We start from the raw sequence: 25,531 nt of genomic DNA, 5'->3' as shown, positions 1-25,531 counted from the left end.
GTGGCTTGGGATCTGCCCACGCAGATGTGCCACTGCAGCCCCACCAGCAGATGACCAAGCACAGGGATCTTTGAGCATCTTCAAGGCTGGAAGGCAGGACAAAAACACCCTGGTCTCCGCCACAACCTTGGCCTCTGACCCCCACCCCAGCAAATCTTTTTCTCTTTAGGGACCCCAGTTTCCCTAGCTATAACCTAGGGCTCATGTCAGTCTCCTGGGCTGCCTCAAAAGACCCTCATACAGCTCCAGTGAGACTCTGTCCAGGTAAGGGCCTGAAAAGTTCTCTTTCAAGGTCACGAGCAATGACTTGCCCAGACACCCTCTCCAGCATCGTTCATCATAGCCTCTGACCTCGTCTTTCTTCTCTTGTCCCCCAAGACTCCTTGTCTCCACTTTCTAGCAAGTAGCCTCACTAGCAGGTACCACAGTTCTGAGTCTCAGAGCAGGGACTTTGAAACCAGACAGGTGTGACTGGAATCCGGCCTCTGTCATATGTAGTCCCTGGGGCTTTGGGCTGGTTAGCCTCCCTGAGCTTATTTTGCAGCTGAGCAGGGAGGACGGCGATCCTGTAGGGAGCTGAGTGGGACCGGGCCTAAAGAGCACAAACTCCAGCCCTGGCACCTAGGAGGTCCGTGTCCCTTTGAGACCTCTCTTCTCCCCAGAAGGCACTGCCAGCAGCACTCAGCAGCAAATGTCTATCTATGGTGCTGGCTTGGCTGGCGAGATGGCACCGGGCTGGATGTTCCGCTGCTATCTGTCACGCCTCTCAGGTTCTGCCCAGGCTCCATCCTCAAGTACCTCCCCAGCCCCGCCACTCACAAAAGAGTAAGGCTCACCTTCTTGAAATAGTCTGCGAGGCTGTCGGCGTCCCAGGCCAGAACCTCGGAGCGAAAGGGCACGTTCCTGAATGCCATGGCTGCTCACGAGCTGCGTGTGGCTGTTGCGCCCATGGACAGAGAACCCCAAATCCAGAGCACAGAGGCGTCCTTGGCTCTTCCAACTCCCAGGTACTCTCTGGAAAAGCCTCGTTGGAGCAGACGTCCTTTCTGCTGTAGCCCGATCCCAGAAAGCAACAGCTTCCTCTGCGAACAAATATGGTCTCTTCTCAGAAAACGACTCAGCAAGTTTCCTTTACCACTTCCTCTGCCGGGCTCTAAATAAGTAAACAAGGAAGCCCAACTCTGGGGGCTTGAGAGTCAGAGAGAACTACAGGGCTGGTAATTCCCCACTGGCCTGTCCACGCAGCCCAGGGAGGGGTGATCAAGGGGAGTTCGAAGTTTCCATTAAAATCCCTGCACTCGTATGTCTGAACTACATTCCTGCTCATCTGGGTCTTTGCAGATGAAATCTAACTTGACGGTTGACCTAAAATGTAGACAATCTCCCCCATCAGTGAAGGGGAAGGAACGTGACCTTTTAATGCCTCCACCCCCCACTGGGTTTCTCAGAAGGATCAAGTTGAGCTTCTTTGGGTTGCCTCCTTATAGATACTATGAGAGCATCCTCTGTGAGCGGGTTGATGACTGGGGCATCCAGGGCTGAGAAGGGGCTCCCCTGGGCAGACCCCGCTTAATTTCTGATGTGACTGTTTCCCTGCTGTGCAACCTCAGGCAAGGACCTAAACTCTAGGAAGCTCAGTTTCCGTACCTGTAAACTGGGATCGCGGAAGAATTGCTGCTTTGTGTGCGTGTAAAACTGAGATGCATTTAACTAGACAAACTTAAGGGGGGAAAGTTAAAGGAAGAAGTAACAGTCGCTGTTGATGCTGTCACATTTTATAGTCACCATGTTCCCACCATATATTGTATTTATTATTAATTTCTCCATATATTTTATGTAAAGAGCACATCCCTGGAGACAGGCAATGGGACTCACCTATTTTCTCAGTCCGTCTCAGACTCTGTACGCTTCTTGTATTGGAGACTCTCCTTCACTGAGGGTGAGTCCAGTGTCTAAAAGCAAACATACGTGTGCACCATCACAGCCTCCAAACACAAGTTCGCCGCTCTATCTAGTGCTCCGTGCACACACACACAGAGATGGCCATCTATCCAGTGGCTTGAAAAATGAACCACGCTCTGTTACACTTACTGAGTGATGTTAAGTTGCCCCCGAGGTGGCGCCTTCCCGAAGCTTTCTCAAGGCGAGCTTTGGCCATGCACAGTTCCCATCTTATGTATAATCTAAGCAGCCCCGTCCTCACTGCAGTGCACCTGCCTGGCCAGGTGGTTGTGCCAATGAGGTCTGCACTGCCCAGGCTTAGGACCTTCCTGGAAGCGCTCTAGGAACCTGAGCTGATGTCATCCTCACCTCAGAGGATGCTGGGGACCTTAACTGAAGCAGCCCAGGCCAAGTGCTGCTCACAAGGCTGGAACCTAAGAGCTCTTAATAATGGGTCGTGCTCTCCAGCGCATAGCCTGCTGTTCCAAAGCTCCACCACTGGTGGGAGAGGTCACTTCATTTTTCAAATCCCCAGGAGAGCTGCCAATGATAAAAAACCATTTGAAAAGAGAGGAAGAGAGAGAAATCACATCCAAGTAGGGCAATCAAAGAAGATGTAATCGGATTAGTTGGAGTTGAAGCAGGGCCTTGGAATATGCCGAGGGAAGGCATTCTGAACCTGAGTATGCATGCGTGTGGGGGTGGGGGTGGGGGGTGTGTTGGGCTGTACTTTGTGAACAAAGCACATCACATCTGTAGAAAGGAGCATTCACGATCATCAGCCTTAGAAGGAAAAGCGATTTTGAAAGTAGTGTTCACCCACACTCCCAAGAAAAAAAAACATCTACAGGAAAGCAGAAGTTGGAATTAAGGTATAGCTAAATATTTAGGCTCTTCTGGCAGAATTATGCAATAAAAGTGCCAAGATGGACAATCCATGGAGCCTGTTTAGAAGAGAGACACAGGGGTTAAGGAGCCTGAGTGGCAGTGATGACGGTGATGAGAATTGTCACAAATCAATGTGTGGGGCCCTTCATCTGGGCCAAGGAGGGGGCTGAGGACTCTGCAGTCATTGTCTTAATTTATTGTTGGCACTATTATAATTCCTATTTTCCGGAAGAGAAAGCTGAGGCTCAGAGAAGTGGAGCTCCTTGCCCCCCTTGCTCCAGCATGTAGATTGCATGAAAGGATCTTGTCTGGAACCCTCTCTGAGCCCAGAGCCCCTGTCCCTTACATCTCTGCCACCGTGGGGCTCTGAGATGTGACATAAATTGCCCTAGGTGGAGCAGGGCTTCAAACTCAACTCTGTCTCCAGAGCCTGTGCAGTTTCCATGGAGAGCAAGTGGGGTTGTCAGTCTGGTCCCGTTCAGAAGAGGACAGAGCCCTTTCTGTGAGGCAGGCTTTGGTGTGCCCTCCCCACAGGGGAGCTGCCCAGAAAGAGCAGCTGATCCGGGACAGACGGTGGCGAAAGGGGAAGCTGGTTGCGTCGGCCAGCAGCCTCTCTGCTTCCCCAGTCCTCGGTAATTGCCCAACACTCAGGAGTTTCACATCTCCTGTCTCCGGCTAGAGCCTCCAGAAGTCCTAGGGGCAGGGCAAGCTGGTCCCCAAAAGAGGATCAGAACACCAGAGAGACCAAGAAGGCCCTGGACAGGCCAGCTCACTTGGTCCAGCCCCAGGCCCCACACCTGTAACAAGGGCCGTGATGACAGAGGTCTCAGCAAACAGCCCTCGGCCAAGGAGCTGGTGCAGCGAGGAGGGCAGGGGCCCACGCGCAGCCATCCTCCAGAGAGCATCAGTCTAGGCTGCAAGCTTGAAGCAGAGCAGAGAGTGGGGAGCAGGTAAGGCACAGGGATTGGAGCCGTGGCCTGGGGCAGGGCCGGGTGGGGGCTCCTCACCCGTCTCTTTCTTCTCCCCAGCAAGCTGGGGAACTCGGAACACATGAGGGAGCAGATGGACAGGTTAGTGGAAGCCTTGGCTGTGTCATTTCTAGCCCCAAGTTAGGAAGAGGGCAGACAGGCTGCACCCAGTAAGAGCCATGTCACGTGCATCCAGGGAGATGGGGGCTCGCGGGCTACGGATCTTAATGTGCATCCAGCGGGGTCTGTGGACAAGAAGGCAAATCTTGCAGGGAGTGACAGGTCAGATGTTTAGGTCTCAGAGACTAAGCGTGGCTGAGCAACCAGACCCGGGTGGGGTATATGGGGAGCCTCCCCGGGGCGGGGGGGTCTCCCCATATCCCCCACCACTGTCCACACCTGAGGCCCTCTCTTTCCTGTGAACCCACAGAACAAATTAGATGAGATAACTGCCTTGTTTCATGGCTAATTTTAGAGGTGAGAAAAATATGCAGTTTACTAAGGGAGATTTGTGGGTTGCATCCTCTGGGGGCGGGGGAAGGAGTTGTCACTTAGGGACCAGGAGAGAATGGAAAGTAGGGACTTTGGAGGAGAGAACGTGTCGACCTTCTTAGCAGAGGCACCTGAGAAACTGGAAGGTGGAAAGGAGGACGTGCTTATTGGGCTTTGATTTGGACAGAGGGTGTGGGCTGGGGGAGAGAGACAAAGGTGACGGCAGGTGGCCCAGAGATGGTGGCGCCTTAGGCACCGCAAGCCATGGAGAGAATGCCCTCCAGCCTCACCTCCACCAGCTTGTTATGGCTCCGTGTATCACCCGAGGCTGAGGTGAATTGCTGCTGGAACTTTCCTTAGGGCCTGTGTAGGTTTGTCTAGAGTGGGAACAAGAGCTGCCACTGTCACCTTCGCAGGGAGGGGACCGTTTTCTGTCTGCTCTTAGAGGCTGGCAGTGGAAGCACCATGTGTGTGGAACCCTGCTGGGCGACAAAGGGCTCCACCCACACAGGAGGGTCCAGCTAGAGAGCCAGACAGGGGTCCTGCCCGTTGGACTGAGCAGGGCAGCTCCATGCACCTGGCAGCCATACACCAAGACACAGAATTCAGTGACCATACCTGCCAGTGAGTGTGCCAGGAGGGACGGGGCTGCCACACAGCCATCCCCCACATGCAGGGGGGTGGGGGCCGGGCTTGGGCAAGCCCAGGGCAGCCCTTCGCCAGGCCGCGCTGCACCCTGTGTCCTGACAGCCACCCCTGTCTGGCCCCAGTCGCCACCTCCCCCATCCCAGGAGAGGCAGGAGGAAAGCAGGAACCAGCTGCCGCGTGTGAGGCAACGAGGAGCAAGATTTTCCACTTCCTCAGAGCTGACAATCTCATTCTTTTCAAAAAAATACCTTTTTTTCCTCCTCTCTCTCTGGCACCTCTCTGGCTGAGGTGCCTCAGAAGCTGGAAGGTGGGTGGGAGGAAGTGCTTATTTGGACCTCCTGTCAAGCCTCTCTTCCTCGGCGGCTTACTTTTCACTCAGGCAGCCTATCCCCAGACGGCTCCGCTGCGGAGGGAAACTCCCCGGGGCCCGCAGGGATGGGTGGGCGGTGGGCAGAGGGCCAGAGGGGGCATGCAGGCTTCTCAGCCTGAGAGAGGAGAAAAAAACCTCCTCCTGCACCGCCCCCTCCTTCTTGGGCAGGCTGGGGAGGGGCAGTGGAGGAGGGGGAGATGTGGGCGCCAGCCCCGCACCGAAGACCTAATCCAGCTGCACCCGCCAAGGTAGAGCTCGGGGCCCGGGGAGCCCATGCCCACCCCGAGGATGGAAGAAGAGCTGTGTGACCGAGTAGCCCAGCAGCCCCGCGTGGATCAAACCCAGCCTAGCTCTCAGCACATTTAATCCTCGCGAAGGACCTATGAGTAAGGAGAAGGCAGTTTTATAGATGCCGAGAGACCAGCATTCACGGGCCCAAGTTCCCATAGCCGGTCAGTATGGAGCGAGAATGCAAACGCAGGGCCATGTGGATGTCCCTCCGCTCTACTTTGGTGACTTGTTCCTTCAGTCCTGGCAAGTCACTTAGCCCTTGCCTTTCAGGATGGACGTGCCTGCCTCACCTGCGGTCTTGGTGCTTGCAGCCTCCACACTGTTCCTAGAGCCTCCTGATGTTGGCTGCATTATCTGCCTTGACAGTATCAGTGCCCTGACCACCAGTTTATATCCGACCTTCCACATTTTGACCCAGATGGAGTGCATCTGCCAGTTCACTGTCCTGGGAGAAGTGCCTGCCTTTTCATTCTTTATACTTTGCTGTGCTTGAGTGTCGGAACTTCCCTGTGGACATGCTCTGGGAATAGACAGTGCGTCCCTTAGGAGGAGTGGGTTAGGGGGTTGGGGAAAAGACAGTGCCTATAGAAAATGTATAATTTGTTTATCCGACCTGCCATGAGACCTCAAGGCCTTGGAGGAAAGAAAAGCTAGACGCTCGTATGTAATAATATCAAGTGATCCTTATTACTGCTCTTTGTGAAAGGGCGATCGAGGAAAATATACCCATTTTACAGATTGCAGAGAAAGAACAAATGCTTGTCCAAGCCCTCACAGATCATCAGACATAGAATATGGGATTTGAAACCAAACCTGTTTGATGCGAAGACTCTTTCCACTGAGTATCATTTCCAAAGACAGAAATTTCACAAGGTGAATAACCAGTATCTACCTAGAACAGGTTGTGCCAACCGTATTTATTACACTGTGAAGGAAAGGATATTTTGTCCTTGAATTCTTCTAAAATGATGATCCTTGGTTTGTCTACATTTTTCTCCATTAAAAAAAAAGAAAAAAGAAATAGGGAGTTCCTATCATGGCTCAGCAGTAAGGAACCCAACTAGTATCCACAAGGACTTAGGTTCGATCCCTGGCCTCGCTCAGTGGGTAAGGATCCAGTGCTGCCTTGAGCAGTGGTGTAGATCACAGACATGGCTTGGATCCTGTGTGGTGGCTGTGGCTGTGGTGTAGGCCAGCAGCTGCCGCTCTGATTCAGCCCCTAGCCTGGGAACGTCCATATGCCATGGGTGCGGCCCTAAAATGACCAACCAAACAAACAAACAAAATGGCTTAGCAGTACTAATGCTGGGTTGGTTAGTGGTGCAGGCTCACCAAACCCCCTGACTGTGCCCTGAGGTAAGGGGACACTCAGTTGGGGTGCCAGGTTCTGCTGGCTCAGGCTGAGTGGTCACGGGAGGGGAGTTGACAGAGAAGAAGAGAAAAGTAAGAGAAACAACCACCCTCATTCATTTCATCCTGGGGCCCTGAAGTCTGTGTTGCTCTGCTGTGGAGACCCCTTGAGTTATCTGGCGTCTTTGTGTTCAAGTCTGGTTCTTAAACCATCTTTTTGAATATGTGAGTGCCCTGTATCTGCATAACAAATTACCCTGTTGCTCAGGTAGCACAAAGTTGGGTTTTGTCGCTTGCACCCTGTCTTAGTCCGGGCTGCTACGGCAAAATACTGCAGACTGGGAGCCTTAAAATGACAGATACTAACTTCTCATAGTTCTGGAGGCTGGAAGTCCAAGATCAAGGTGCCAGCACGGTGGTTTTCTGGTGAGGGCCCTCTTCCCAGCTCATAACCAGCGCCTTCTCACCATGTCCTGCTGCTGTGGTGGACGTGGCAAGGAAGCTCTCTGGGGTCTTTTACCAGGACATCAACTCCATTCACAAAGGCTCCACCCCATGCCTTTAGCTTCTTCTAAAAGCCCCACTTCTTCCATCATAGCAGGAGTTAGAATTTCAACCTATCGACTCTGGGGGGACCCAAACCTTCAGACCAGAGCACAACAAAGATCCATAACTCTCCCAGGATACAGATACCATTCTTCTTTAATAAGCCCAAAAAACATCAAGGGGAGGAAAAAGCAGTGTCCTGGGATCAGAAAGAGCCTGAAGGGTCAAGAGACTGGGCAGATCCCAGGCTTAGATTCTAATCATGCACATGCTGTCAGCTGGATGTCTGACCTTGAGTCATTTTTGAAGGACTCTTTAGGAGGCTAATGATACTTAGCATCCCTTTAGGAGATTCTAAGGGATGAATCTTTAGAATCTTTAGGAGATTCTAAGGAATGACAAATGAAGTGGCTCATAACCTTGTGCCTAAACTATGTCTGGCGTATAAGAACAGATGTCACAGATTTATTTCCTTTCCCCAGAAAATTTCTAGAGCTTCTTTTCAGTTCTAACATTCTATGATGCTCTCAGTTACTGATTCATTTTCTGTCCATTTCTCTTTGGAGACAGAAACAAAAAAGACACAAATACAAGCAGACCTCAGAGATACAGCAGGTTCAGTTCCAGATCCCCATAATAAAGTGAATATTGCAGTAAAGAGAGTCATGTGAATTTTCTTGTTTCCCAGTGCATATGAAAGTTCTGTTTACACTATACTGTTGTCTGTTAGGTGTGTCATAGCATTATGTCTAAGCAACAGTGTACATACTTTAATTAAAAATACTTTATTGCTGGAGTTCCCATCAGGGCTCAGTGGTAATGAACCTGGCTAGTATGCATGAGGATGTGGGTTCCATCCCTGGCCTCGTTCAGTGGGTTAAGGATCCAGCATTGCCGTGAGCTGTGGTGTAGGTCACAGATGTGAATTGGATCCCATGTTGCTGTGGCTGTGGTGTAAGCCAGCAGCTTTAGCTCTGATTCAACCCCTAGCCAGAGAACTGCCATATGCCAAGAGTGCAGCCCTAAAAAGACAAAAAAAAGAAAGAAAGAAAAGAAAAAAACTTTATTGCTGAAAAATGCAAACCATCATCTGAGCCTTCCACAAATCCTATAGTAACATCAATGATCACAGATGATCATAGCAAAATAGAATAATAATGAAAAGCTTTGCAAAAGTATGAGAATTACCAAAATGTGATACAGAGACACAAAGTAAACATGATGTTGGTAAGAGGATGCCAGTAGACTTGCTTGACACAGGGTTGCCACAAACCTTCAATTCTTAAAAAAAGCAATATCTGCAAAGCACAATGAAACAAGATGTGCCTGTAACCTGATATCGAGGATTTATTTTGAAATGTATCCCCAAGGATTTATTCACAGAGTAGCATCTAAGGGTGATCTGCTACATTATCGGCCAAGCTGGAATTTTTTTGCAAGTGGAAGGGGCACTATTAGTAATACACCAGGACAGCAGGCAAACTCCAGGGCCATCCCTGGCTATTGGGAACATCCAGGCACCTAGTCCTAGAATTCTCGCCTGGTGGCACTGGTGCCCTGGTAAGTTTTCTTCCACGAGGTCTCACCTGCCCCGGTGAAGCAGAATTCTCTAGCTCTTGTTTGTTCTGGCAAATGTGGCTATTTGCATTTAGCAAGAAATCAGTATCCCATCTGCCATAGAGAGAAGCCCCACATCACACTCAGGTGGGCACATGTTAGAACATGTGGCCAGCTGTTTGATGGGCCACCTCCGAGCAGTTGCCTCTTCCTGCCCTTACTAGAACTAGAGGGTTGGCTGGGCCTTTAAACCAGAGAGGTCCTACGGGGTTACAGCTCTATATTTAATGTGTGAAAAGTCAACAGAAGTGCCAGATTATCACAAGTAAGCTTAGCTCCCCCCCCACACACACCAACCCCTGCCACGCTTCCTTGTTATCTGTTACAGAGTTTCAATCCCTCTTGCAAGCATCTTGCAAACATCTTGCAAGCATCTTGCACTCCCAGACTGCTGGGTTATGATTTAGGAAGTCTCGCCGAGGCAGTTTTAAGGCCAGAATTCCTCTGAGCACGGGATCCTCTGACAGTAGGCTTGTGTTCCTGTTTTGGTGACTTCCTGCGTGAGCCTGGGAACTCAGAGGGACCCACATCTGTTCTGTAACCCTGGTAGAATGATCCTTCTGGGCCAGCTTTTCTTCTCAAGTTTATCCCTCAAAAGCTTGAAATCACAAACAATCCTCTCTCTTTCTCTCTCTCTAAAGGCAGAACTTTTGGGGATCAAGACTCAGGCTCTGGGGAGTTCCCCTTGTGGCTCTGTGGGTTAAGTATCCGGCGTTGCCACAAGCTGAGGTGTAGGTCACAGATGCGGCTTGGATCCAGTGTTGCTGTAGCGGTGGTATAGGCCTCAGCTGCAGCTCCAGTATCACCCCTGGTCCAGCTTCCATATGCTGCAGGTGTGGACATAAAAGGTAAAAATGATTCAGACTCTAGAGTCAGAATAACATCTTTGAATCCTAATTTTGTTACACACCAGCTGTGTGACCTTGGGCAACTTACTTTAACTTCTCTGTGCCACAGTTTCCAGAAGGAGATGGGGAAAGCTAAATAATAGCATCAACCTCATTAAGTGATTGTGAGGACAGAGTGAAATAAAATTGCAAGCGCAGAGTGCAGCCCCTGGCACACCATCCATGGTGGGTTTGCTGGCATTGTTCACCATTGTGAACACATCTGACTCATTCTTCCTTCCCTAGAGACCAGCAGTTAGCGCTGTCTCGCTGCGGGTTCCTGGGGTGCCTACAACACTGAGCTCTGCGTTCCCGTATCACGTGTTGGTGAGGTCAGTTGCCTACACTACTGTGTGATTTTTCTGATAGAGTCAGACAGCAAAAGTGGTAAAGTTGAGATTTCCTAGAATCAAGAAGAGACACCACAGCCTCAAAGGCTGATGAGACCAGGGGGAGATGCACATGAGAGAAGCCAGCTTGGGAGGAAAAACAATGACCCAGTGCAATGGCAAACGGCAGCTTACTCGGGCATCAGTAAGGAAGATGATAAGGAGGGCTGGGGAGTAGGGCAAACCGGCAGCAGCTCAGTCCATGCGCGTTGTTGTCGTTGCATTGTATGGGAGTCTTTTAACGTAAGAATGGGGAACAGGGTTGCCAGATCTTTGTTTGAGAAAATCTAGAAAGCTAAATTTCATGTTACAAAAAAGGAAGAAGAAGGAGGAGAAGACGTGCCGTCTGCTGTGCTAGGCAGAATATATAATCGGCTAGCCTTAAAATAGGGAAATTATCCTGAAAATGTGCGAGGACCCAATGTCACCACAAGCATCCTTTCAAATGGAAGAGGGAGGCACAAGAGGAAAGTGGCAGTTGGGGAGGGGTGATTATAGGGAAAAGACACGGAGAGATAAAACCCAGTGTGTTTAGAGTTCAGGCATGTGACTGTCATCTTACCTTCTTCATGGAGTTCCTATGGGTTTTGAAAAAGAAGGAAGGGGACCACGGCCAAGGAAATGTGACTGGCTTCTAGCAGCTGGGAAAGCGAGGAGAAGGATTCTCTCCAGACCCTTCAAGAGGGAGCAATCCCCCAATTTCATGCAGCAAGACCTGTGTTGGATTTTCAACCTCCAGAACTGTAAGATAAGGAACATGTGTTGTTTTGAGTCACCAAATTTGTGGTAACTTGTTACAGTAGCAGTTGAAAACTAATACATCAACTAACTTGAAAAACAAACGAACAAACAAACAAAAAACACGTGGGCCCCACATCTGCTATCCATTCCTACGAGCTACTTCTGATTTAGAATCACTGCATGACACCGCATCTCTTCGCTGGAAGGACTTGTAGCCCTAATCATGGCCCAGAGGTGCCCACAGTCACACCGCTGTGACTCACACAAGCGAAACTGGTTCTTAGAGCGGGACTCAACCATCTGGGCGTTGGAGGAAGGCAAACGGAGGTGAGCCAAGGTCGGTGGAGTCCCTGCTGGTGTGACGTTCACGTCACAGGCACTGTGCCTTGCGGATGCACACCTGCACGTGGCTGCAAGGAGAGAGAGAAATAGCAGTTTGAATGATGTGGGTCGCTTGGCCTGTGAATCTCTTCAAGCAAACAGATGCATGGCCCAAGGTGAGCACCAGAAGTCTGCCTGCAGTCTCTGTCTTCAGAACATGAATCCTGTCCAAGATAAGACTTCCCTCTAGACACAGGGTATGGGGAGGCGGGGAGCCTGTTCCCTGTTGCTGCTGTCAACTCAGCTGCCACTTCGCAGACTGATGTTCCTGTTTCTCAAGCCACTCACATTTTATTTTTTCTTTTCTTTCTTTTTTCCTTCCTTCCTTACCTTCTCTTTTTCTTTTTTTTTTTTTTTTTTCTTTGCATGTAATTTCTGAGACACCATGCAGTTTCCCCAGGGAGATCTGCACTCAGTGAGAACATGAGCGAGTACATCTTCATTCAGCACCGTCTATGCCACGGGTTCCCTCAGCCCTGCGTCTGCCTGGATTGCTCTACTCTCAGAGGATGCCCGTCAAGGCTGGGCAATGTCAGGAGTTGAACCTCTTGGAAAGGAAACCAGGGACTTGTAACTGTAGAGTAATAAAGTCCCCCAAAGTGGCTGCTTATGGGTGTCCTTTAGCGCTGGGTGCTCCTCCACACTGCCCGCATCCCTGGAAAATGACTTGGCATACCCTGACCTGGGGCAGAGTCTCTTCAGAGTGCCATTGTCCCCAGTCCTCCCCCTTAATCTTATACCATCACCCCTCACTCATTTACGTTCCCTGCCAAGCGCCCCAAAGAGTTTGAGTTTGTGACAGTTCATCCTCATCCAGTTCCCACATTCAATTCAATCCACTTACTTATTCATTCAAGAAATATTTATCGAGCACCTACTAGATGCCAAAAGGTTCAAGGTAAGGGGGATTCGCCAGAGAGCAAAGAACAAAGTCCTTAGGCTTATGGGGCTGTATGATGATAATAGTAACGGCGAGGTGGCGATGATGATGATGGTAATTAACAAGCATTGTGTAATTACTTCCTGCCAGGCTATGTTCCAAGCATACACACACACACACACACACATATATATTTCATCCTCACCAGAGCCCTATATGGTATTTCACTCATTAGAAGGAAACTGAGGCACAGAAAAATTCCCTCCACATGTGGTAGATAAACATTAACAAAGGAACACATCAGGGGCTTTAGGGCTCTACTGTCCACTATGGTTGTCAGCAGCCATATGTAGCTATTTAAAGTCAAAGTCATGGAAGTGAAATAAAATTTCAGTTCCTTGACTACATACATTTCAAATTCTCAACAGTCGCATGTGGCCAGTGGCTACTATTTTGGACATAGAAGATTCCATCCTTGCCAAGCTCTTTGGGGTAGTGCTGGTCTAGAGTGTTGTAGCCAATCGTGGAAACTCCAGGGTTTGAATCTTCTCTGACACCAGTTGGGAGACCTCGAGCAAATGTCTTAAGCTCTCAGTATCTCAGGTTATCAGTAAATGAAGTTAATGATACATCCTCAAGGAGTTTGGGGGAATGTGAATTAATTCTTGGATATTTAGAAGTGTGTAGCACATGGTAAACATCTGATCAATTATAGCTATGATTATAAATATATAAAATGATGGGAGGGACTGATACGTGTTATGAAGACAAAGCAGGGTAAAGGGGCAGGAGGTGAGGGCTGTTGGTCAAGGAGGTCCTCCCGAGGAGGTGACGTCTGCATGAAGTCAGGAAGCCAGATGGGTAACCAGGAAAGACATCTAGGGCAAAGCCCCTGAGGTTGCGGCTTGCTTGGTGTGGTCCAGAAACAGCACCCTACAGAGAAGCCGGGAAGGAGTGAGCCGGGGAGAGAGGAGAGGGAGCTGGGCTTGGGAGATACTGAAGGGCCATGGTGAGGACTTTGGCATTTGTTCTGAGTGTGGTAGGGGCGCCAGGTGGGTTCCGAGCAGGGAAGTGATGGAGTCCAACTTCCTTTTTAAAGAGTCACCTCTCCTCTGCAGTGGAGGGGGGATGGGAGAAGCGGTGGTAGAGGCAGAGAGGCCCTCAGGAGGCTGCCACCACCAGCAGGCCAGCTTGTGGCATGGAAAGGAGTGGAGGTGAGAAGGTTTCGTATTCAGACTAGCCCTTCCCATCACTGTCCCCTCTGTCTGGAACCCTCTTTGTCCCAATGTCCTCCTGACTCGCTCCCTCACCTCCTTAGGTCTTGCCTCTGAAGTCCCCCTTCAGAAGAAGCTCCTTGCCCCCTTTCCCCCACCCCTTTTCCCCCTTCATACTCATCTCCATCTCAGATACATGTTTTCTTGATTTTGTGTGCTGTGCGCAGAAAACACGAGGATGGGGATTTTTATCAGCTTTGCTCATTACTGAATCCCCAGCACATCAGCAGTGCCCAGCACAACCTGAGGGCTTGAAAAATACTTTTGATTCAATGAATCAGTGAATGAATGATAGACAGCGGGAGGAGCGTGGGTGATAATTGAGAAAACCGAAGCCCATAGAAGGAATGTCACTGCCCTAAAGCCACAGTTGAGGTCAGAGCCCATGCTGGAACCCAGGTCTCCTGGCCCTGGTCCTGTCCTGTCTCTGCTTCTCGCCACTTCACGTGAAACTCCCCTTCATTCTTGGAGCTCTCAGTGAGCATTTTTCTCTTCGATCTTAGTTAACACTTTATTCTTGAACCAACAGCATCTTGACTCCCTTTCTCCATAATGTGTTCTTATGTTGAGCTGAACTTTCCTTTTTTTGTGCAAGCTTGGCCTCACTGCAATATCCAGATCATCATCTACATCAAATGGAAGAAATGAAACAGGAAGCGATGATGCCCAAGCTGGCTTCTTTTCCAGGGTAGTCTGCATAGTAAGATGCAAAGATACTGCCCTGTGGCTGGCAGGGGGGCAGCGGGGGGGTGGGGGGAGGCTGAACTGAGCTGAGCATCCTCCCCAGACATGGGTGCTGCTGAGCAACCATGGAGGTCATACAGTTTTGCTCTGGTACTTGCCCAGGGATTGCCCCAAGAAATCTTACTCAATCTGCCCTCGAGAGCAAAGTCCTGACAGCTCTGGCTTCACTTCCCTCTGTGTGGCAGCATAGAGGTTCTTAGAATTGGTCACTCCATTCTTCCTCTTTCTGCCTCCCCCTCCTGACCCGTGCAGGAGGTAATTCTTCAGCCCACTTGCTGGCAATTGGGAGCTCCTACTCCGTCCCACCTCTAGTGAAAAAAGCAAAATTCGCCTTTTTATTCTTTATCATCACAATAAAATTTAAAAGCCACCTTGCAGAATCCTTATTCTGTATCAGGCCCTTGGCAGCTCCACAAACCTTATACAGCCCATTGTACAAAGCAAGACTCAGTGGCTACCCACGAGTCCCTCTGGGGAGGCGGGGGAGTTAGGCTCAGTCCAGGGGTTTGTATGTGTCTGATTCTGGAGCTTGTTTTCTTCCCCACCTCTCTGCCCCGACAGCAGTTTTTCGATCAAGCCGTACCATGTGGCAGGCCCTGTTCTAAGCACTAGGTGATGGTGATGAACGAGACAAGGTCCCTGGAAGACCAAGTGGGGGGAAACAAAGATCGAGAAGCAAAAAACCAAGGAGGTCATTTGCAATAGCGGTAACGGCCATGGGTACATGGAACCAAGCCCGTGTGAGAGAGCAGGCACCGTAGATAGGGGCTTCTCAGTTGGGTACGGTTCTTGTATGTGGATGGATGCCAAATACGGCAGGAAGGAAACTCTTCACCAGGAAGCGGGGGGCCCAGCTAGAGAGGGCCAGGGCTTGAGGCAGGTTCTCCAGAGGGTGAGGAGGTGCGTGGCTAAGCCTGGGGGAAGTCACAGGGTGCCATGTGTCTCTTTCCCATTAACCACTGGCCCTCATCTCCAGCCTTGTTTATTAAGTGGTGTATGCTGTTTTCTTCCCCTGCTATTTCAGTGTCAAACAGCTCTTCTCTTTCCTGGCCCCTCTCTTCTCTCTACGCCTGGTAGGGTACCCTGTCGGATTTTTCTCCTCCTGGCGCCAAAGGCGGAGGAACCTTAAAGCCACAATCGCAAGGGAGAAAGCGGCAGGAGCAACAGTTACCTCGAGCTCCCCCTGGTGGCCTTTCTCCAAGCTGCACTTCTCGTCTTAGTCATTCCCTCAGCGGCTGGCTCCCTGCCTCTTCCCCACCGCTGTGCAGAGCCAAACACAAGCTCCATTCAGATCCAGATCCAGATCTGGGTCAGGCCTGATGCCGGCTTTGAGTCTGGTTGTCCTCCCCCACACCCTCGGGCTTATCACGTCTCCTGGCTCTTCTTAGCTCTTGTCTCATCACCTGATAAGGGGTCTAGAACCTCACGACTAGACTCAGAACTCCCAGACCCGCTTACGCAGCAAGTGACTGCAGAATTACTTCAGATGACTTGAATGCAGACTGGGAACCTTACCTTGTCCCTTCTGTGAGAATACATAAAGGACCAGCTCCCTAATTCCCTCTCCTACCAATGCTGCGCACCGCCTCCTTGGGAACACTCCCTGGGCCTCCGGTCATGGATTAAGGTCCCTCCTCTGTGCTTCCAGGGGGTGCTGCACCTACCCCTCATGTAGCACCAACCCGGAGAGGCCATCTGACCACTCATCTCTCCCCCGAGAACGGAGTCTCCTTGAGGGCAGGTCAACACCGCACCTCTAGGAGCGACAGGGTTCCCCACACAGATGAGCCTTAGGAGGCCCAGCTGGGCAAGGATGAGGCTGCAGCAGCCCTACCGTCAGGACCCTGGGAAACCAGAGCACGTGTTCACTTTGCTTCTGTTTCTAACTGTCCAGGATGTGGGACTCCTTCAAGACCTGGTGCCTCTTGAGCTTCCTCTTGGTTTCTCCTAAAAGGTTCAACCGAGGGATCCGTAGGCTCAGCCAGGATTGGTGGGTTGGAAACAAACACCGAAGTCGTGAGCCTCCTCTGATTGCATCTCCACCAGCCCCTGAGCCTCCCCTGGTTAGAATGTAGTGAACGCCTGGCACTGTCTAGGGTGCTGAGCTGATCAGAAGGCAGAAATCTGGGAGATAGCCAGGGGGCTGGGGGTGGAAACGGTGGCTTTTTATACTGGCAACACCCAAATCCCTTTGAGTTGTCTGCTACCCTCATATTTTATATTGTTGGAACAAAGTTAGGATTTTTTTTCTTCCTACAAAGGTAAAACAGTCAGTAGAGAAACATTAATAAAATACAAACAAGAAATAAGAATGATAAAAATTAAACACTGAAAATGTATTATTTCCTTTTGAAAAAGGATCTTTTGCACTGTCGAAATGGCATCACACTCTTCTTACAATTCTTTATAATCTCTTTGCTTTTTAAAAATATCCAACATATTGTGAACAGCTTTCCGTAGAGTTGGATGTTGTCCTGGATCAGCTTTCTAAATGGCTATAGACCATCCTATAGAATGCAGGTACTAGAATTTATCTCAAGGAGTTCCCGTAGTGGCTCAGCAGTTAATGAACCCAGCTAGTATCTATGAGGATGCGGGTTCGATTCCTGACCTTGCTCAGTGGGTTAAGGATCTGGTGTTGCTGTGAGCTGTGGTGTAGGTTGCAGATGCAGCTTGGATCCCTCTTTACTCTGCTTGGGGTGTAGGCTGGCAGCTGTAGCTCTGATGCAACCCCTAGCCTGGGAACCTCCCTATGCCGTAGGTATGGCCCTCAAAAGACAAAAAAAAAAAAAAAAAAAAAAAAGAATTTATTTCAATAACTCCCTATGGTTGGGTATTTTGGTTCGTTCCAAATTCCACTATTAACAGAAATGAACCTTCTTTTTTCCATGATTCTGTCTCTAGGATAAATTGCTAGACGTAGTCTTGTTGGGCCAAAGATAGGAACTTTGGTAATTTTACTGCATCTCCTCCCACTGCTCTCTGCCAAGAACGCTTTAATTTTTCCGCCAGCCAGCAGCACGCAAGGGTGTGTACTGTCATTTTGTGACATTTTCTCCTGCCAAGGCTGCCTTCAGTGTTCACTTAACCCACATTCACTGGGAGGGTGGATGGCAGGCTATGCAATTGGCTCCAGCACCCACCTGGGGAAAGTCCCAGAGAAGCCTCGATAATCCAGTTTATGCCAGAGATGGCTGGTGACAGTATCAGTACCACCCTTGGAACAATGATTTAAAATACCCTGATGGTTCCGTCAAACAGCACAGAAGTGACTGGAGTTTGTTGTCACACAGACTTGGGTTTGAATCCTGACCTTGACATGGGCAAGACGTTTCTGAACCTCAGTTTTCTCTGCCGTGAAATGGAATCATATCACATCCTGATGGGGTTTCTTGGCAATTACACATAAACAGGTGTGCAAACCCACAGCACAGAGAACCGAGTGAGCCTGCAGCACACAGTAGCTAGAGCCAGTGTTAAACAGGCACAATAGGAAGTTCCCTTGTGGTGCAGCAGGTTAAGCATCCGGTGTTGCCGCAGCTGCGGCACAGGTCCCAACCGTGGCACAGGTTTGATCCCTGGCCCCGAAACTTCCACATGCCTCAGCCAAACAAATAAAGAACCAGGCACTGTAGTTTGAGCCCAACTTGTTTGTCTCGTGGAGGCTCTTCAGAGGTCTGTAAAACCAAGAATGATTTCCAACTGGCATAACAACCATTCTCGTGGGAAGAGAGGCCCCTATGAGTTCCTTTCCTTAAATATTTACTGTGTCCTGTGTTTTGTAATTCAGTGTTTCTTAGCATGTCCTTTGACATTTTATTTGGCTTAACAGGCCCCATTTTCACAAAACCTGTCGTAGCAAGCTTTCCCCACGGCAAGGGAAAGTAAACTCCGGCTTGGCCACCAGGTCAGAGACCCCGTGGAAGGGGAGCCTGGAGGAAATGCAGAGCCTTAGGTCTCCCTGGGTCCCTCTGGCTCAGAGCTCTGGCTGGGGCTGGAGGTGGGGGGTTGGGGGTGGGGGTCTGTCTTCTAGCTAGCTGGAGCCCAGACTGCAAACGGCCCTTAGAAATGCTAGAAACTAGGAGTTCCCGCCATGGCTCAGTGGTTAACGAATCCGACTAGGAACTACGAGGTTGTGGATTCAATCCCTGGCCTTGCTCAGTGGGTTAAGGATCCGGCGTTGCCCGTGAGCTGTGGTGTAGGTCGCAGATACAGCTTGGATCCGAGTTGCTGTGGCTGTGGCGTAGGCCGGCGGCTACAGCTCCAATTTGACCTCTAGCCTGGGAACCTCCATGTGCCGTGGGAGTGGCCCAAAAAATGGCAAAAAGACAAAAAGACAAAAAAAAAAAAAAAAAAAAAAAAAAAAAAAAGAAAGAAATGCTAGAAACTAACTGTAAGCTGGATATTTGGGGAGGTCTAGCAAAAAGGATGTCATTTTTATTCCTTGCAGAAAAGACACTGACTGAAGCATCATTTCTCCCCAGAAGGGGACATGGCCTAGGGTTTTGAAACAAGACTAACCCTTAGTTTTCAACCTTCTGCTCTGACCTTTTATGTTTTCTTTCCATTTTAGACCATCCTCTCAGGGGCTCTGAGGGGCGCCTTCTGGTTCACAGGGTTGGTCGGCCAGTACAGCCTGAGGTTCCACCACCTTCCCTGAGGACATGGTCATTCTGGCAGGTGTGCTGCTTTCCATGGAAACATCCTTTAGCAATTTACGTGCTGCCTGTGACAGCGGGCCGCAGCACTAGCTCTCTCGACACCATGTGTTAGACACGGCTTTGTTCCTAATTGGTGCTTGGCCTAGAAAAGAGGGAGCTTTTAAAGTACAGTTCTGCAGCGGCCCTTTCAAGTCCTCCCAGGAAGATAACTGTTATTTCATTTTATTTTAAGTTAGAGTTCCTCTTCTTCCCTCTCCTTAAAGGTTTTCATCTATCTGCTCAGGCCATGGAATTAATTCACTGGGTATCAGGCACTGGATACACATCACTTCAAATTCTCAACACCCTGGAAAGGTCAGGGTCAAGGTCGGTCGCCGCTTTCTGCCATCCAGCATCAGCACCCTCTTCCAATTAGCACCATCCATGCGCCCTGGGGGATGCGCCCCTCGGCGCAGCGCAGTCTTGGTGGAAGGATCGTGTGTTACAGGTATAATCAAAGCGGTTCATTTTCCCTCTCCCTTTCCTCTATGGACTCGGCCCATCGGACACTGTCCCAGGATTTTGAGATTTCAGCTGGTGATGCAAAGAGAAGCCTGGGTTCATCTGGAACATCTGGAGCACTATGAATGGGTCGCCTGGCCGTGTGGGTCCTGCAGCCCTGCGAGGTCCCTTGGAGGCTGCCTGCTTTCCAAGCCTGTTTTCATGCCCTTCAGTTCTTCGAACCTCCAGCCCCCAGAGCTGCTCAGCGCATGCCATTTGTCGTTTCATGTAGGGTCAGTTTCTGCTGCCTGTAATCATGAGTTTGGTCTGGTCTCTAGGGATTTGTGGTCCCCAGTTTACAGATCAGAAAGTTAAGCTCTGGACTATGGCTCTTAAGCAAAAAGCTCCCCTCCTAGAGAACTCACAGATCAAGAAGTATCCATCTAGGCTGGGCCAGGCCGGATCTGGAGGTTTGGGATCTAAAAAGAGAATGACTCTCTGGGTTAGTTTCCTCACTGAGGCATGCACACCAGTGTATCCCCGGCTTGTGCATTCAGTGTGACCAAATCCAGGTCCGCACAGAATGGCAGCTTGGTTTTGTGCAGAGTGTCACTGGTGTGGCACACAGCGATTTGAGTTAGAACACAGATAAAAACACGTGTTTAAGAAATGCTAGGGAGTTCCCGTTGTGACACATCAGAAAACAAATCTGACTAGTATCCATGAGGTTGCATGTTCGATCCCTGGCCTTTCTCAGTGGGTTAAGGATCCAGCATTGCCGGGGGCTGTGGTATAGGTCACGGATGTGGCTTGGATCCCCCATGGCTGTGGCTGTGGTGTAGGCTGGCAGCTACAGCTCCGATTGGATCCCTATATGCCACGTGTGTGGCCCTCAAAAGCAAAACTAAAAAAAAAAAAAAAAAAAAAAAAAAAAGCTAGGTATTGTGCACCTGCACCCACACAGATTACTATGAGTTGGAAAAATACATTTAGCTCATCTAATTCATGACTGCATGTGACAAAAAGATTTTTTGGAGTTAAAAAATAATTGAATTAGGAGTTCCCACTGTGGCTCAGTGGGTTAAGGACTCAACGTAGTCTTCATGAGGATGTGGGTTCCATCCTGGGTCTCGCTCATTGGGTTAAGGATCCAGCATTGCCACGAGCTATGGCATAGGTCACAGATGTGGCTCCGATCCAGCATTACAGCTCTGATTCAACCCCCAGCCTGGGAACTTCCACCTGCCGCAGATGTGGCCATGAAAAGAAAATTGAATTAAAATAATAATTGCATAGAAGTGACTGTGTAATCTTAGAGACGGCCACAACCACGGGGCTGAGATGGGAAGGTCTGAAATTTGAGACACTAGGGAATCTCAGGCCAGATTCTAGTCCTAGGTGGGTCAGCCTGAGGGAGGCATCTTCTTGGTACCTCTTCTTCCATTGAGATGGATGATCTTGAAGCTGCCACTTGTTATTGGACACCCATTTCTTTTATCTCCAAGTGTCAGTAAAACAAAGCCTTAGTGAGAGAGATAGGCATTCCTTATCCAGTGTCTAATGGGCAATGACAGGGGCTGGGGTGGGGGTGGGGGGGTTCTGAGTAATCAAAGGGAGAGTCTGGGAAGCCCTTGAACTGGAAAATTGAGAGTCCTGGCTGGTGTTAACCCCAGGGCACGGCGAAGCCTATCCTCCTGGGGTCAGAGAAGTTCAGATCCGAGCCACCTGCCACGTGCTCACCATTTCCTTCCAACGTGCCCTGAAAACTTCTTATTACCCGTTTCTCGGGGGCCAGACGCTGTGCTGTGAGCCGGCACCCTGCAGTCCACCAGGACCCAGCGTCTGTCCTCCTGAGCGAGACCTTCGTGTATAATCCGCCCTTCATGGCTCACTGGTGTTGGTGCGATGGTTCTGGTGGGCGTAGGACCAAAGGGGCAGATGAGGACCAACCTTTCTGTGTGTCACGGGGGAGCGTGATGGTGGAGGTGGAGGAAGGCACAGGGGAGGCAGGGTTTAAGCCAAGCAGGTAGTTGCAGGCCTCCCCCCGTCACTCATCTAACTGGGCTTTTGTCTCATTGGGTGTAAAACAGGAATAACAATATGCACACAGATTAAACAAGACAATATGTTGAACTAGAAAGGGATACATAACGTTCAGGTGAATCTGTGCACCGCATTTTCTTCTTCTGTTCATGTACGATGGGCATTCAGGTTGTTTCCACCTCGTGGCTAGTGGAAGTAATACCAGAGTGAACATGGGGAGCAGATGACTGCACCTCAAAAAAAAGAAGCAAATCCTGCCAGTTGCTGCAACAAAGATGAACCTTGAGGACATTAGGCTGCGTGAAAGAATCCTGTCACAGAGGACAGATGCTGCAGTATTCCACTGAAGTGAGGTGTCTCAGGGAGTCACATCCTTCTTAGTACAAGCAGAAAGTAGGATGGTGGTTACCCGCGGCTGGGAAAGGCAGTGGGGACTTTCTGCTCAGTAAGTCTAGGGTTGTAGCCACACAAGATCAGAAGGTTCCAGAGAACTGCTGTACAGCAAGGTGCATGTCTAGCTAACTCTGCCATACTCTTAAAATTTTTTTGAGGGAGGTCCCTTCATGGCTCAGCAGTTAACAAACCTGACTAAGGATCTATGGGGATGCAGGTTCGATCCCTGGCCTCGCTCGGTGGGCTGGGGATCCAGCATTGCTGTGGGCTGTGGTGTAGGTTGCAGATGTGGATCCTGAGTTGCTGTGGCTGTGGTGTAGGCCGACAGCTACAACTCCGATTTGACCCCCAGCCTGGGAACTTCCATGTGCCGTAGGTTTGATCCCAAAAGGAAAAAAAAAATTTTTTTTTGAGAGGGTAGATTTCATGTTACGTTTTCTATCACAAGAAAAATTAAAGGTAAAGGGCTTAAGCAAACAATATTCAATACCATATATTCTTTTTACATTGGTAGAAAGTGTATAAAAACATGGGAGGGGGCTGCCTACCAGTCTGTGGCAAGCAGTTGTTTCTAGGAAGGGAGGGAGGGACATGAGATCAGGGTAGGAAGAACTTCAACGTATTTGTAAAGCTTTAATTCTTAAAACAAAAGGATCTGCAGCTAAGTTTAATTCTTAAAACAAGGAGATCTCAAGCTAAAATATGAATTTGTCAAAGTAGAGTGAGGAGTGCTCTGGGGTTTATCATCACTTAAGAAAAAAAAAGAAAGAAAGAAAATCATTAGTTCCCAATTGAAGGACACTCTACAAAGTACCTGGCCATCTTCCCTCCAACTGTCAAGATCATCACAAACAAGGGAAGTCTAAGAAACTGTCGCAGCCACGAGAAACCGAAGGAGACAGGGCAACAAAATGTCATATGGTGTCTTGAATGGGATCTTGGAACAGCCAAAGGACATCAGGCAGAAACTAAATCTGCAATAATAGATCAGTATGAACTCATTAGTTGTGACCAGTGTACAGGGTTAATAAACAGAGGAAATTGGGTACAAGGGCCCTCTGTTCCATCTTCACGATTTTTCTCTAAATCTAACATGATTCTAAAATATAAAGCTTGTTTCAGTACACAACCGAGGTAGTGGATAATAACTGGCGTGCACGGTGCAATGCTTTCAACTCTGTTTGAGGTTATTCGTAATTTAAAAAAGTAACGTGTGGGCATGTTGTTTCAAACTGCAGGGTAGGGAGATCCTGAAATGCTTCAAGCAGCCAGCAAGCAAACAGAGGGTCATACCTGAAAATGAACCGTATAGCACTAATAAAGATGTGCAAATGGCCTCCGAGGTCTCATCCTCACTTGGTGTGCTGTGTTCATTGCTTTATATTACTCGAGGTAAAGTCTTTTATACGGATATTAATAACTTCCCCTTTAACGCTGGTTCCCCCAACCCTGGATTCCCCCTTGAGATTTTAAGCTTTTTCATCACAATTTCTCCTAAATGCCCCACGGTTGGAGAGATGCTGTATGTATTTACATATTTCCGCAGATGGCCTAGTATCCCACTTCAGAGACAAACGCTGAGGCTACCAGGCACACCTCCCCCACTTCCTGTCCTCTTACCTACACACTTATTTATAGCCTTCACACCATCACCCCTTCCTTCCAGACACAGAGAGGTATTGAGGGGTCACCCCTCCTTCTGCCCTCTATCCTCCCCTTCCTCATTCTTCCAGGATGGCTGTGTTTTCTATGCATTACTGTATTGCTTTCCCAACTCTCCATATCTTCTCTACCAACTCTTCACAGCCACCCAGCCCAGGACTTTTCATCTTTAAACAATGAACCGAGTCTTCCAAACGCAAGACAAACCAACCCCCCAAAGTTCTTCTTCCTCTGCCTCTATCCTCCTCTTTTTTTCATAGCCAGGATTCTCGGGGGAGGCAGTCTACACCTGCCGAGTGCCCACAGATTCATCCCCAGTGCCCAGCTCTGCCGAGCTCACTGGTGGCTTCCCGACACCCACGCCAGCAGCCTGGACCGTCAGCAGCAGGTGACCCTCCCTGGGTCCCAGTGCCTGCTCCCCTCCCCTGGCCTTCAGGACTCACCTTCCTTCCCCAATCTCTTTGGCTGATCCTTGCCAACCTCTCTGGTTGGTTCCTCTTTCTCTGGTCACCCTGATACTTATCAGAGCTCTGTCCTTGACCTTCTTATCATGCCTTAACACATTCTTCCTGCAGGATCCAACTCCTCTCAAGGCCTCCATCACTCTGGTGACACCCAGATCTACAGTTCCCCACACAGTTCAGAGGACTGATGTGTAACTTGTGTGGAGGACTATGACACGCTGGGCACTGCTTAAGCACTTTCCAGACATCTCATCTGACCTTTACAACAACCCCGGGAGGGGGTATCCTGAGGATCATCCCATGCTCCTAAGCACAGAGAGACCAAACAACTTGCCCTGAGTTCACACAACCTGAAGCCCGGATTCGAACTCGGACCCGTGCTGTGACCACCACACTACTTCTTTCCTGGCAGACCATCTCCACTCAGAGTTTCTTCACATGCCTCAAGCACAACACGCCCGCGAACGCATCTCATTCTTTTCCCCCCAGACTCTTCCCCTTGTGTTTTCAGAGGAGGCTCCTCTGAAACTGGGGAGGGAGGAGCTCATTAAGGAAAAGAAAAGCAGAAGAAAATCGTGGACTACAAAATCAGATTCAGGGTCTTGAAGCTTCAGCCTGGACTCTTTCCAACACACTTCCTGTGCAGCAGCAGGGTGACGAGCAGAAACACAACGCTCATCAACGCTTCCACGGCACCCCCTCCCCCCACCGTCCTCTGGCTCAGGTCTAAATTCCTTAGCCTTGCATTTCCCAACTCTGGTCGACCTTGCCAGGGTTACTTCTCACTTCTCACTGTGCTCTCCTTTTGTGACTTTTTGATGAGCAATTCTTGAGTGGTAAGGATTCTAGACTCACTTCTGAAAGGATTCTAGACTCAATTCTGACATGTGTGTATTGGGGGGGTGGGGGGAGGGATTTTTCCCACACCACCAAGCAATGCTCAGGGCACCATCAGGGTGTCCTAAAACTCACATTCTGAAGGTAGCATCAGCTCTCTTAGGTTAAGGGCTCAGTCTCACAAGACTGCCCACCCCCACCCGCCAACTTCAGAGGCCAGTCTCAAGTCCAGGTTGTCATCTGTGCTTCTAACTGGCCGGCTCTGGATCAGAGGTTTCAACCACCTCCTCCTTGGGTTCTGTTAATTTTAGAGTGGCTCACAGAAACATTTTAGCTACTAGATCATCGGCTTATTATAAAAGGATATAACTCAGGAACAGCCAGATGGAAGAAACAAATAAGCAAGAGCGGTGAGTGAGAAGTACTATAAAGTAAATCAACCGGAAGTGATATCACCAAGGGTGCTACTTTAGAGGGATCGGTCAAGTCACCTTACAAGAAGGTGGCACTTGTGTGAAACCCAAATGGTAAGAAAGAGGAGCAGAAGTCCTGATGTGAACAAGCTTTGTGTGTTTGAGGAACAG

At 49.5% G+C, this 25,531-nt stretch overlaps 2 protein-coding genes across 5 annotated transcripts in view; one reads left to right on the top strand and one right to left on the bottom strand.

The window, feature by feature from the left end:
• Positions 1 to 1,389, bottom strand: part of LCP2 (lymphocyte cytosolic protein 2) — a 44,763-nt gene extending 43,374 nt beyond the window's left edge. The window contains exon 1 of one of the 2 annotated variants that reach the window (XM_021077083.1): positions 837 to 1,389. In XM_021077083.1, coding sequence (XP_020932742.1) covers positions 837 to 914 — 78 coding nt within the window. In that variant the 5' untranslated portion in view covers positions 915 to 1,389. The remainder of the gene's footprint in view (positions 1 to 836) is intronic. The other variant, XM_021077084.1, reaches the window with a different exon arrangement.
• The window catches only part of KCNIP1 (potassium voltage-gated channel interacting protein 1), a 422,323-nt gene continuing 400,180 nt past the window's right edge, over positions 3,389 to 25,531 (top strand). For 2 of the 3 annotated variants that reach the window (XM_021076583.1, XM_021076586.1), the window contains exon 1: positions 3,389 to 3,779. The gene's annotated coding sequence lies outside the window, so the exon portion shown is untranslated. The remainder of the gene's footprint in view (positions 3,780 to 25,531) is intronic. The other variant, XM_021076587.1, reaches the window with a different exon arrangement.

This window comes from Sus scrofa, chromosome 16, assembly GCF_000003025.6.
Source record: "Sus scrofa isolate TJ Tabasco breed Duroc chromosome 16, Sscrofa11.1, whole genome shotgun sequence".
NCBI lineage: Eukaryota > Metazoa > Chordata > Mammalia > Artiodactyla > Suidae > Sus > Sus scrofa.
The sequence above is the reverse complement of the archived record's forward strand: the minus strand, read 5'-3'. Positions and strand labels throughout refer to the sequence as shown.